A 13,727-nucleotide genomic window follows, 5' to 3' on the forward strand; every position below is an offset into this window, starting at 1 on the left:
TTATTAATGTTTCGTGGTTTGTGGCGAATCATCGAAGCAATGTTTGGCCCCATGCCGCGCCCACAACTTATGGCCTCGGCAAAATTTGTTTGCAATTTTACGCGACTCATTTGGCCAAAGTCCCCCCGAAAAATGTCCAATACCCATTACAGCAAAGTTTGGCGCCATACCACACCCACGTTATGACATAGGAACAATTTGTTTGCAATATATCATCCATCGCCTATGTATCTGTAATTTTAACCACAATTCATTTGGTCGAAGTCCCAAACAGAAGTTCGTAAAAGTATGTCCCCTTTTTTTGGCTGAAAAATAGAAGACGAAAATCAAGATGGCCAACTTCCTGTTTGTTTTTAGGTATGAGTTTCTGAGATTTTTATGTGTGTTCCGTCGTGATAGACATCTCCTGCAATTTGTGTGTCGGTACCAGAAACTTGGTGGGAGGGGTTGTTTTTTTCTCATTTTAAAGGTGGCACGAGAGAGCCAATTTTGAAACTTCACTTTTGGGACCACAAAATTATAATTTTTTAAATTTATTTTTTAAATATGGGGACCTTACGGGCCTTAAAAAGGCGTCCAAACGAACAGAAGCAAAAACACAGAAATTTCAATAAGGCTTGCTCCGCTGCTCTGGCCCTAAATAGACAGAGTAGACATTGAAAGAGTAAAAGAAATGTGTAATAATAGACAATAAAATGATCTTTGAATCTCCTGTAACAATGTACAGCAAAAAGTTGCAAGCAATATAATATAATGAATAAAGTACATATATTCTAGACCAAAAATCACTTCATATTCTCTGCTGATCGCTAGTGTAATCATATTGGAGTTATTTTGTAGAAATACGGAGACATAAGTACAAAAGTACGCTTCATTCACTCACTGTGTTAAAAAAAAAACAGGTCAATTAGAATAATACATAATGTTGGATCTAGAGAACATATATAAACCATCTATTTAATGAATCAAAAATATTGAAACTCAGCGATTTAGTACAGTTCCAAACAGCTAAAATTATGCATAAATCAAACCTACTGCCCAAGAATGTACAACATGTCTTCTCAACAAAAGAAGAGAAATATAATCTTAGGGAAAAATTCTACTTAAAACATCGGAATGCATGTACAACAAAAAGTTTTTAGCATATAAATAAGTGGAATTAAATTTCGGGCAAGAAAAATGAAAATATGTCAAATATGTGATGCATCATATTGATACTGTATACACGTTTGAAATGAAATTTAACCAACCAATGACACTCAGTTTTTTTTGCATTTGTTCGCAATATCAATTATTTCTATATTAGTGAGGAACATTAAGCTGGGATTTCTGTCTTCAGTATCATTCTATTCCTCAAATGACAAAAGATTTAGGATTTTTTCTTCCATATTTGGTCCAATATTTACAAAGTAGTTATTAAAGTTTCCAACTACCTTGTTCATATTGTCTTTTTTTAAATTTTCATCTGAAAAATATTGACAGTAGTCTGCTCGTTTGAACAATAGAGGAATATTACAAACTCATGTTTCTATTGTAAACTTGTTTAATTTTTCTTAATTATAACTATGAGTAAGTCTTATTATTTGATCATCTACGTACCACCAAATATTTATTAATGTCAACATATTTTGTTGTTAGCCATTTTAATGTGGAATGTTCTGAACTTCTGTTTCAATACCAGTGTTGTATTGTAACCCAAAAGAGTTGTGCTGTTAGGAGGGTATAACTTTTGTTAATTTACATACTTCTTTAAACAGCAGACTACTGTAGTTACATCACAGCGTCTTTATTGGCTGCAATGGAGGATGTTTCTTTATATTTATATACATTTTATATGAATTATGTCAGTGGTTCTCAAATGGGGGTACGCGTACCCCTGGGGGTACTTGAAGGTATGCCAAGGAGTACGTGAGATTTTTACAAAAGTATTCTAAAAATAGCAACAATTCAAAAATCCTTTATAAATATATTTATTGAATAATACTTCAACAAAATATGAATGTGAGTTCATAAACTGTGAAAAGAAATGCAACAATGGAATATTTGGTGTTGACAGCTAAATTTTTTGTGGACATGTTCCATAAATTTATTTTTTTGTGAGGAAATGTCTAGAATTATGTTCATGAATCCAGCTGGATCTAAATTACAATCCCCAAAAAGAGCACTTTAAGTCGATGATTACTTCCATGTGTAGAAATCTTTATTTATAATTGAATCATTTGTTTATTTTTCAACAAGTTTTTTGTTATTTTTATATCTTTTTTTCCAAATAGTTCAAGAAAGACCACTACAAATAAGCAATAGTTTGCACTGTTATACAACTTAATAAATCCGAAACTGATGACATAGTGCTGTATTTTAGTTCTTTATCTCTTTTTTTCAACCAAAAATGCTTTGCTCTGATTAGGGGGTACCTGAATTAGAAAAAATTTCACAGGGGGTACTTCATTGAAAAAAGGTTGAGAACCACTGAATTATGTCCATTCCTGTCATTATGTACCTGTTTCCTTTAAATATATGCTAAATATGCTTACGTTTTCCTCTATCTCTGGCATCAGGGGGCCATCATCATCCATGAGGTCTACGTAGAAGGAGCAGCCTCCAAGGACGGCAGACTTTGGGCCGGAGACCAAATTCTAGAGGTGCGCTTTTCAAGAAAAAAAATAAAGCGAGGCGTTTCCATTCATGCCTGAGGTTTAGTTGAGTATCAAATACAGTCGAAGGGAATTGAGGATAGAACTGACACGATTAATGGAAACAGAATCCAAGATGTGGTATCCAATGGTGTAAGGCTTTGTTGTCAGGGGTGGAGGTCGGTCATTACACACGCACACAAAGGACTGAATAGTCCTGACCCTTTGTTTCCTGTCACGCAAAGATCTTTCTCAAGAAAGGCTGAGGGAAAATGTGTAGTTTTATCTGAAATGACTGCACGTTTGCGTAACGCAGGTGAATGGCATCGACCTGCGCACCGCAAGCCATGATGACGCCATAAACGTGCTCCGCCAAACCCCACAGAGGGTCCGGCTAAGCGTCTACAGGGACGAGGCCCAGTACAAGGAGGAGGACTTGTGGGACTCATTCACCGTGGAACTGCATAAGAGGCCTGGACAGGGACTGGGACTTAGCATCGTTGGGAGGAGGTAAACTCATCAAAAAGAACTGCAATATGTTTACTGGGGACATTTAAAAAAAAAAAAAAACATGTCATCGCATCAGCTTGACTGTCGTGAATCGAATCGAACTCTTAGTGGAAACGTCACTGTATCTGCTTTACTGCACCAAACTGGGCTCTTGGTGGAAATGTGTCATTTGCTACAGTAGAGCTTGGATATATAAACTAATACCAGAGATACTGTAACTATGTATCTCATTGTATGTCAATTGTAATTAGACATATTAGATTTAATTGCACTAAAGTGTACTAATTAGGGCTGTCAATCAAATAACATATTTAATCGCGATTAATTGCACATTTCATAGTTGTGATTAATCGCAGACAGATATTATTTTACATTATACTACAAAATATCGTTGTCAAAGCATGTTTGTAATGCAAGATAAGTTTTTATTTTGTTATGTCATTAGACCGGATGCGAAGCGCTATTATTATGAAGCTGAAACTGTGTGATTGATTTGAAAAGAGGTGTTTTGACATTTTTTGACATCGTGACAAGAATAAACAATATTAAAAGACTTCCTGCCTTGGTCTTCCCTCTGTACTGACCTTTAACCCCATCTTACTAAGGCAGTTAGTGTAACAAGCTACAATTTATGTTTTCAATGTACCTAACTGTAATCTAAACACGGAAGTGAAGCTCCTCTCTACAATAAGCGGCAAAGCGTGCTAGCTTGCATTTTTTGTAATGATGTCATCTCAAGGCGACCAAAGATAAAATTGTCTTGTCATGGCTTTGGATCTGTACCGTTTTTGTTGTGCATTTCTGCTTGCTATTTTCCCGCATGTGGCTCAACAGTAACTGAACGCCATTACGTTTTCCCATACTACAGAATGGACCAAGGGTCAAAAAGAAGTCAGGACGCATACACGTTATTCACACGTTAAAAAAATGTTGCGCCGTTAAAGGAACTTATGGTTAGCACGGTATTATTGTGTTAACTTTGACAGCCCTAATACCTACACTGTACATAAAGTTTACTTAAGCAGTGCATCAGAATACTAACAGATCTCTTGATGTATCAGGAATTATTCTGCCATTCCCACCTAAAATAAATATGTGACACAAAAAAACGTTAAAATCTTTTCTTCGTTACTTACCAAATGTTACGGTCCTTGGTCAGACAGCAGCGATTCTATCGCATTGGGTCAGATATTTCAGAAATACTTGGTGTCCAATGTGTTGAAAACTCACAACAAAATGTCCCATTTTTCTTTTGGGCTTCAGATCGCGGGACCAAAGGTAAAACTATGATGACGTTCAAAGTGGCATACATGCTAATACGTAGAGCAGATTAAAATACCACCTATCCCACCCAGCTTGTCTCTTGTTAGGTGCAACCTATTCCTTCCAAACCATAGTTTTTGAGTTGAACTATTTCAGGAAGTGTCCTCTAATCTCAGATTAAATGTTTCAATATGGTAGGAACGACACAGGGGTTTTTGTGTCCGACATTGTCAAAGGAGGCTTGGCGGATACGGATGGTCGACTCATGCAAGGCGACCAGATATTGACGGTCAACAGCGAAGATGTCCGGTCCGCCACCCAGGAAGCTGTCGCCGCTCTTCTAAAGGTACTTTAGACAAGGGTTCCATTCGAAAGTAACATCTTCTCATTGTCATTTTCTGTCCCCTGGTGACAGTGCTGTGTCGGTTCTCTGAAGATGGATGTCGGGAGGTTTAAAGCCGGACCTTTCCACTCGGAACGGAGGTTGTCTCAAAGTAGCCAGGTGATCTTACGTACTTCACACAGACACCAGCTAGAAAAATATTGTGTTTGGAAGTGTCCAACCGAGAGGAGGGTAGACCTTAGACCCACTGGAGGTACTGTGTCTCACAGCCTGACTGGGAAGGCCTTGGTATAGGTGGAAGTACAGGAGGTGGCCGAAGACAGAGAAGTTTAGGTATCTAGAGTGGACCCAAGAATCTTGTCTAGAAGATTGTGCGATTGACAGATGAATCTGTGCAGAGCTGCATGGGACAGCTGTAGTGAAGATTCAAATTAGCTTCCTCCACAGGATGTTCAGGGGCTTTTTGATTGATTGATTGATTGATTGAGACTTCTATTAGTGCTTACTTGCTTATGGTTGTCCATCGAGTCCGATGACGACATCCACTTCTATCGATGAGTTCGTTGGTGGCTGAATAGCCCTATCCTGGATGCACAAATCCTACTGCAGGTAGGGCATGTAAATGTGGTGGTGGAAACGGCAACTGTAGGTGTATTCCTCCTGAGTCTTTTCTCCTGTCTCCTGGCTGTCCTATCCTCTTCCAGCAGCCAGGTGCCATCCTGGCACAGCTGACACCAGGTGTTCCGATCAGCAGCCACACCCTCCAGGGCCTCGGGTCTGATTTTACACTTCCTTAGTGCAGTCTTCAGCTGGTCTTTATATCGTTTTTTCTGCCCTCCAGCAGAGCGACGACCATGGTGTAGCTGGCCGTATAGCACCTTGCGAGGCAGGCGGTCTGAGGGCATCCTTACTACGTGACCCAGCCATCGTAGTTGGTGCAGGGTGATCATGGCCTCAATACTCCTGCAGTTGGTTTTTGAGAGTATTTCAGAATGAGGCACACGATCACACCATGTAATCCCCAGGATGCGCTGTAGGCAACATATGTGGAACTGCTCCAGGACCTTGATGTGGCGGATGTAGGTTACCCAGGCTTCACAGCTGTAGAGGAGGGTAGTGAGGTAGATGGCTTGATAGACAGAGACCTTTGTGTGGAGATGGAGATTCTTGTTTTGGAAGACCCGACGCCTGAGTCTCCCAAAAGCTGCCGCTGCCTGCTTAATCCTGTTCTGGACCTCACTATCAACAGTGTTGTCACTAGAAAGAATGCTCCCCAGGTATCTGAAGGATAGAACGACTGCTATTTGTTCTCCAGAAACAGTGAAGACAGGAGATGTAGATGGCTTGTTGGAGCTCCACTGGCAGACTACTTCCGTCTTGCTGGTGTTGACGGTCAGTCCCATCCTGCTGTACGCTCTCACCGCAGCAGCATGAACAGACTGGAGGTCTTGTGGGCTGTGAGATACAAGAACACAGTCATCTGCGTACTGCAACTCAACAATTCTCTCCCTTTGCAGTTTTGTGGTAGCCTGAAGCCTCCTGATATTAAAGAGGTTGCCATCTCGACGAAAGTTCACTGTCACACCGCTCCTGTCCTCAATCTCCTTGTGGAGAAGCTTGGTAACACATAACAAGAAGATGTTGAAAAGCACTGGTGCTAGTACACACCCCTGTCTTACTCCTGTATGTACAGGGAAGGGGGCAGACTCTTGACCTCCTATGGTCACTCGAGCAGTCATTCCATCATGAAACTGACGGAGGATGTCAACAAACTTAATGGGACAGCCATACCTGAGGAGGACTTCCCATAAAAGTTCTCTCTGAACAGTGTCGAAGGCTTTGGAGAGGTCGACAAAGGCCATGAAAAGGTCCTGGTGTTGTTCCCTACATTTTTCCTGCAGCTGTCTAGCTGTGAAGATCATGTCCACTGTGCTCCTACTCTTTCTAAACCCGCACTGTGATTCAGGCAAAATCGACTCAGTGATGTTATTAATCAACCTCTGGAGCATCACTTTTGCCAGAACTTTACCGGCAACAGAAAGGAGTGAAATGCCCCTACTGTTGCCACAGACAGCCTTGTCACCCTTGTTCTTGTAGATAGTGACTACATTGGCGTCTCTCCATTGTTGTGGGACATTCTCTTCAGCCCAGACTTTTGTGATGTACCGGTGCAAAGCTCTTGTGCAGAAGTATCCTCCTTGCTTCAGCAGTTCGGCCGGGATGTTGTCATTACCGGGGGATTTGTTGTTTTTGAGGGAGCGGGTAGCTGATCGGACCTCCAGGAAGGTTGGGGGCTCGTCCAGATTGTGCATGACGGGAAATGTAGGCAGTTCATCCAGAACAGTGGGGTCTGCATCAGATTCCCGATTCAACAGGGTGCTAAAATGTTCCGCCCATCTCATCAAGATGCTAGATTGGTCCTTCAAGGAACACAGGCCGTCAGCTGTTTTCAGGGGAGTGATGCAGCGGTTTGTTGGGCCGTAGGTCTTCTTGACAGCATTGTAGAAGTTGTGCATGTCATTTTTATCGGCAAAGGTTTGGATCTCATGTGCCTTTTTTCTCCACCACTCATTCTGCATCCTTCTAACAGCCCTTTGCACTTCTCCTCGAGCTCTCTGCCATTTCTGCCTGGCGCTGCTGGATGAAGGGTTCTCTAGGGTTGCCCTGTGTGCTCTGTGCATATCCTTCAACAGGACATGGATGGTCTCCGAGTTTTCATCAAACCAGTCTTGGTGGTACTTGCTCTTGAAGCCGATTGTTTGGGCTGCTGCCTCATAAATAGCCGAGCTGATAAAGTTCCAGTTCTGGTCAATAGAGTTCTCAGAAGAGTTCAAGGAAGACTCCACCTCCCCAAGTTTTTCAGCCAGGAGGCGGCAAAAGTCATTTCTTGTGTCAGGGTTTTCCAGGCGGGCGCAGTCTAGCTTCTTCCTTTTGGGTCTTTGCCGTCTCACGGGGGGCGCACTTGCATGTGGACATTGGCCATAATCAGATGATGATCTGTCCAGCACTCTGCACCTCTCATGGCACGAGTGGTGAGGACATATTTGATGTCACTACGCCTCACTATGATATAGTCTATGAGGTGCCAATGTTTAGAACGAGGGTGCATCCATGAAGTCTTATATTTAGCCTTCTGCTGGAAGAAAGTGTTGGTTATGGTTAGGTTATGCTCTGAGCAGAGAGTAAGCAATCTCATCCCATTTGAGTTAACCTGACCAACTCCATGTTTGCCAAGTACTCCACTCCATATCCTGCTGTTCTGTCCCACTCGGGCATTAAAATCCCAAAGCAAGAAAATCTTGTCATTCTTGGGGATCCGGCAGAGAACCTCATCAAGTGACTGGTGGAAGGAATCCTTGACCCCACTCTCAGATGGCAGGGTTGGTGCATAGGCACTGAGAAGTGTGGCGTAGCAATTCCTGACCAGGGGGATACGGAGGGTCATTAGTCTCTCAATAATGCCGACAGGTGTTTCAGTGAGTCTTGGCAGCAGGGTGTTTTTGATGGCCAGTCCTACACCATGCAGATGTTGTCCTCCTGAGGGGTAGCCTTTCCAGAAGAATGTGTAGCCCATACCTTCCTCAGTTAGAGAGCCTTCATCCAGGATCCTGGTCTCACTCAGGGCTGCAATGTCAATGTTGTAGCGATTCAGCTCTGCAGCAACCAAGGCAGTTCTCCTGTGAGGTCTGTCAGATCTGCCGTACGAGTCCAGGAGAGTCGTTACATTCCATGTTGCCAGTTTCAAGTTGCATGATTTTCTATTTTTATTTTTATTTCGACCGCGGGTATATGGAATGGCCCGATAGGTGCGGTATCCTATCCAGGCGAGATTGAGTGGGCAATTTTTAAGCCACCTTTTCTAGGCCCGTCCTCAGTTGAGGTGAGCAGTGCTGTCCCTAGATAAGGCTGCTCAAACACACAGGGGGCTGCCGAAAACAGCTTCCACTCAACTGAGCTGTTAGTGACCTATACCCTGTGCTGCTGCCGTGCAGGGTTCTAGCTAATCTGTGCAATCTAGTAGTACATGGCACAGTACAGTACAAATTCTGTATTATTGACCACTAAATGGTAACACCCGAATAAGTTTTTCAACTTTTTTTAAGTCGGGGTCCACGTTAATCAATTCATGGCATCCTTACGAAATAGCTCAGTCATGCTCCATGGGCATTGTTGGGCAGTCGTGTACTTCAAGTAGGTATGCTATGTAGCTTTACTACATTTCCCGGTATCGTGGCGGTAGCTACACTCCTTCTTGAACCAGTAGTGATCCCTGTAGCTTAGCTATTTTTAGACCCAGCGTAGCATAGTCGCGTCACTCAAAATCTATGCTCTACAAAAGAAGAGAGAGAGAGAGAGAAGAAAGGGGGGGGTGCAAAGAAATACAGAGAAATGCAATGATGATTGGTTGGTTTACGTATAATGAGTCACGATTGGCTAGGTTAGGGCAAAAATTACGTACAGACCAATCAGAGGCAGGATAGGGCAGGTCATCACATCCAGGATGCAAAATCAGCGGTGGCAGAAACCACATTAGGAGAGGATGAAAACATTTACTGCGAGCATGTAAACTCAATTAGAAGGTAAAGGGATGTAATTTTAGGAGGGCTCCCGAAAAAAAACCTTGCACTCCATAAACTCAGTACCTTGATGCATGGTTTGATTAAATAACTTTGTTTCTTCCAGAGTGCATCAATAGGCCACTTACCAGTACTTTTATTGAATTTACATTATTTTTAGCTTATTGTAAATGTTGGGTTTTGTTATCGCTATACTGACAGTGCACAGCTGTGTGAGCAAACCACTCAGGGAGGAAAGTGTCAATACCGATCACCCTTAGTTAACACGGGTACAAAAGTTACATAGGATTCCAGTCTCGGCACAAACATATGTTCACTTCTATTGATTACAATACAGTTCATGTAAAGACGGAATTTGTTCATGTCTGTTTTGTGAGACAAATATTTTGCTATTTTCCTTTGGCCCATCTACCCACTTTCTTCTGACCGCAGTCTTAAATTTTTCCAATGTTTGACCACCTCTTGTCGTTCCACAAATTGAGGACTCTGAGGCCTTCCCAGGTCTACTGTGAGACATAGTCTTTACAGAAGGACCTTCAGTTTACCCGAGGTTCTCATCCCGCTTAGGCATGTCTGGAGGAGGTGCCCATGGACATTGATGGGCAAGCTGCTTGGAAAGTGTAGTAAACTAAGCCACTAGTTACTCTGGATTAAATGTGACTAAGGTACAGAGGAAGCTATCTCCGGAGAATTGTAGCAAGCTACACAGTAAAATAAGCTTGCTACATCAACACTACATATATATAAATATGTATCTCAACCTAATGTTCAACATTCCACCATAAAGGCAGATAATAAATAGTCAGTTTGACCGTTTATTACATTAAACACAAACTGGATACATGCCCTCTGTCTTTTTCGGGGCATTTTTACAATTGGTGCTTGGAATTTCCAGGACACTTTTTCACCAGCATTGGCCTCAAAGCGATTGGGGTTTATCTACTTAGATCCAAGAAACTCCAAGGTCTCAAGGCTCTTCTAAAAAGATCTTAAGACATAAAAGCCCCAAGATTCCTCCAAAAAAGGCCATCTCACTCCAAAAGGTCCCAGGGCTCCCCTAACTATAGGACTAACTAAAGGTCCAAGAGTTCTGCCAAAAAGGAATTAGCTTTAAAAGGTCCTGGTGGCCCCAATAGGTCCAAAATGTGTGCTAAGATTTTGGGGTGGAGCCTATTGCCTGACCCTCCAAGTGACTTACAGTAGACAACTTGACTTCAAAACTTCGTACAAGGGGGTTTGAAAAGTAAGAAATACCAATAAGCCCAGGACTTTTGTCCAAAGACTATCGTGGTGAAGATTTACTGCCTAAACCTCTTTTGGGGACTACAGATATGTCTGAGAACCTGCCTTGCTATCAGTGCCGTGGAACAATAGGAGGTGACCTACCACAGTAAAATTAGATGCTGGACGAATGGACTCTTGCTAAGAAAGTGCATCATAAAATGTGAACATTAAAATGTTTTCCAACTGATTTCTGTCTTTTCAGATAGGTGAACCAAGCAGCTCCAAGGTGGCCTCAGACTCAGGAAGTGGCCCCAACAAGAGGTGTACTAGTCAAGAAGGTAAGCATCCTTCTGAAGTTTATGGTAGAAATGTCCCCCAGCAGGACAAACACCCAAAGGTTTTCTGCTTCCAGAGCACCAAGACGAAGTAAGAACGGTGGAGTTCACTAAAGGCCCCAGCGACTCCCTCGGGGTCAGTATTGCAGGCGGTGTGGGCAGCCCCCTGGGCGACATCCCCATCTTTATTGCCATGATGAACCCCGTCGGCCTGGCGGCGCAGACCCAAAATCTGAAGGTATGGAATTTGCAATTCATTTGGCTTGCAAATGTGCAAACAGGGAGCCCCCACAATTTTTGGGCGGCGTTGACAATGGCCGTCCTGTGTGACATAGACCAGAGGGGGCTAATGAATGGCCCACTCTCGAATGCAGATGCTGCTGCTGACAGAAGGACTCATTGAACTCAACAACGTAACCTCATGAAGCAGATGAATATATTCTGCTGTTGTTCCATGTGGAACAATACAATGAATTATATTAGTGTATTATACAAAAACAAATTCAGTCTTGAGAAGTTTTTTTTTAATTTATCAGGTAAAATAAATAAAAAAACAAAGTAACATTTTATAAAATAAGTAGAATAAAAAATACAAACCCTTAGATGCAAAATGAATAATTTGAAATATAAAATGTTTTTTTTTTTTAATAACATAAAATTAATGGTATTTTTTTAAACTATAAACAATAGTTAAACCAAATAACTACAAATGCCTGGACTACATAAAAAAATATGAACGTACAACCCATGCTTCCGATTTTTAAATTTAAAACTGTATAAATAAACTAAAATAAAATGTATTAAATTAATTAGAATAAAACAATACATATAAAAGCATGTGCTCCATCCTGCTGCATACTACTAAAGTGTAAAATATTCTCCTATAGGTCGGGGACCGGATCGTCAGTATTGGCGAAACCTCGACTGAGGGCATGAGCCATTCGCAAGCCGTCATGCTACTCAAGAACGCCACGGGGACGATAAAGCTGCAGGCAAGACAACACTACATTCACATCCTAATATATACGTACGCAGTGCAATATTTTTTTTTTTTTTTTTTTTAAAGGTGGTGGCAGGTGGCGATACTACCGTGACCGGTCCAGCTCATGATCAAGCGACTGGGGGCCTCACAGCTAGTTGCATCTTTCAGGATGAGCTCAGGTTTGAACCTGCTGCATATTGTGTGCAAATAATGTAGATCATTGACAAAATAATACACCTGGACTCTAGCAGGGGTGGGGGCCTAGGAGAGTGTTTAAAAGTCTCACTGTGTCGCCATCAGCCCACCGCAATATAAAACAATCACTCTGGAGAGAGGACCTGATGGGTTGGGCTTCAGTATCGTCGGAGGCTACGGCAGCCCCCATGGGGATCTGCCAATTTACGTGAAAACTGTTTTCGGAAAGGTACGCACCAGATGTTTGTTTTATACAGCGGACATTGAGTAACTAATCGACGTATTTTTGTGTGTTTGCAAAGGGGGCGGCGGCAGACGACGGCCGCCTGAAACGTGGGGACCAGATCATGGCTGTGAATGGGCAGCCACTGGAGGGCGTCACTCACGAGGAAGCCGTCGGTATCCTGAAAAGGACCAAAGGCAGTGTCACCCTCACTGTGCTGTCCTAATTTAGACAGTCTTCGTGACCAAAGTATTTTCTCCATTTTGACTATGACTTAACTTCTTTTTTCAAATTGTTTTCACGTAAATTGATGATGACAGCACACTGGAGACCACAAACCAAGACAGAACTGATGATGATGTATTCTGTCAGTGTTGAATCCCTTTTCTTACACAAGTATTATTACAAATACGTAAAAAAAACGAAAAAAAAAAAACAGTGTGATAGATGGCCCTATAATGCTGCTATGATCAGTATTCCATAAAAATCTCATTATTAGACATTTATGTCGTCTAGTGTATAGTCTTATCACATTTTTATGTGATATTAGAACTGTCCGAAAGACAGAATCAAATTTATTCATGCAGAATTTGAATAAAAAAGTGACCTTGTTGAATTATATTTTTCTGAATTTCACTGTCTATTTTAAATTCTGTCTACCTATATGTACTGACTTGTATCTCTACATGACAGGACGTACAGAAATCACCAACAGCCATACACAGTACAGTTCACTGTCATTTTGGTTTCAGGTTGCCTTTTTGGGAGTGTTTCGGAGAGTTGCATTTTTCTTTGGTTTTTATTGTGTAGTGTTTATTTTCTCTTTAGTATTTGTTGTGGGTCATAAAAAATGAGCTGCGGGCTGCACTTTAGACACACCTGTTGTAAAGCATTGGGACCACCACCCATAGGGGGCACCACAAATCAGCATGTAGTTTAGTGGCATGGGGGGGGCATAGCTATGTCTAATTAGACATGCAGCTGGTTCTGATTCATTTGGCTTCGAAAACAAAACAAGAACAGGTTTACTCGGCGGCTCCTTCACCTCAAGGTCAGACTGAACAGCTGCGAGCGAGCGCCTGTTGTTGGCCTCATCAGTAGCGGGGTCGCCCCCACCATCAGGAAGTCGGATAGAATAGTTTTGTTTACTTCAGGCAAGTCAGGACAAGGCTAGCTGATTGAAGTTGTATCGTAACACAAGCCAAGCCTTCTACGGCAAACAATCCCAGGACCAAGACTTCCAAGTTGCCACACAAAGTGCTGACTCACATGTTTGACACCCGGCGTCTTCATGACTCATCATTGGCTTCTAATGGTGAAAGTCAGCAAGTGATGATGAGTCGTTGACGGTGAATACTCCACTACGGCCCTGATGGGAGGCCATGCAACCGGTCTGACACGTTTTGTATGATGACGGCGGGAACATTCAGCAAAATGAATGC

The 13,727-nt window shown here is 42.2% G+C and overlaps 1 protein-coding gene across 1 annotated transcript in view; it reads left to right on the top strand.

Annotated features, from left to right (window-relative positions):
* LOC133560264 (multiple PDZ domain protein) overlaps positions 1 to 12,906 on the top strand; it is a 66,426-nt gene extending 53,520 nt beyond the window's left edge. The window contains exons 38-48 of the mRNA XM_061912601.1: positions 2,559 to 2,642; positions 2,950 to 3,143; positions 4,407 to 4,421; positions 4,605 to 4,752; positions 4,822 to 4,908; positions 10,813 to 10,888; positions 10,963 to 11,123; positions 11,773 to 11,877; positions 11,952 to 12,046; positions 12,168 to 12,291; positions 12,365 to 12,906. Coding sequence (XP_061768585.1) covers positions 2,559 to 2,642; positions 2,950 to 3,143; positions 4,407 to 4,421; positions 4,605 to 4,752; positions 4,822 to 4,908; positions 10,813 to 10,888; positions 10,963 to 11,123; positions 11,773 to 11,877; positions 11,952 to 12,046; positions 12,168 to 12,291; positions 12,365 to 12,511 — 1,236 coding nt within the window. The 3' untranslated portion in view covers positions 12,512 to 12,906. The remainder of the gene's footprint in view (positions 1 to 2,558; positions 2,643 to 2,949; positions 3,144 to 4,406; positions 4,422 to 4,604; positions 4,753 to 4,821; positions 4,909 to 10,812; positions 10,889 to 10,962; positions 11,124 to 11,772; positions 11,878 to 11,951; positions 12,047 to 12,167; positions 12,292 to 12,364) is intronic.
* Positions 12,907 to 13,727: the final 821 nt, after the last annotated feature.

The sequence above is a fragment of the Nerophis ophidion genome, linkage group LG10, assembly GCF_033978795.1.
Source record: "Nerophis ophidion isolate RoL-2023_Sa linkage group LG10, RoL_Noph_v1.0, whole genome shotgun sequence".
Lineage (NCBI taxonomy): Eukaryota > Metazoa > Chordata > Actinopteri > Syngnathiformes > Syngnathidae > Nerophis > Nerophis ophidion.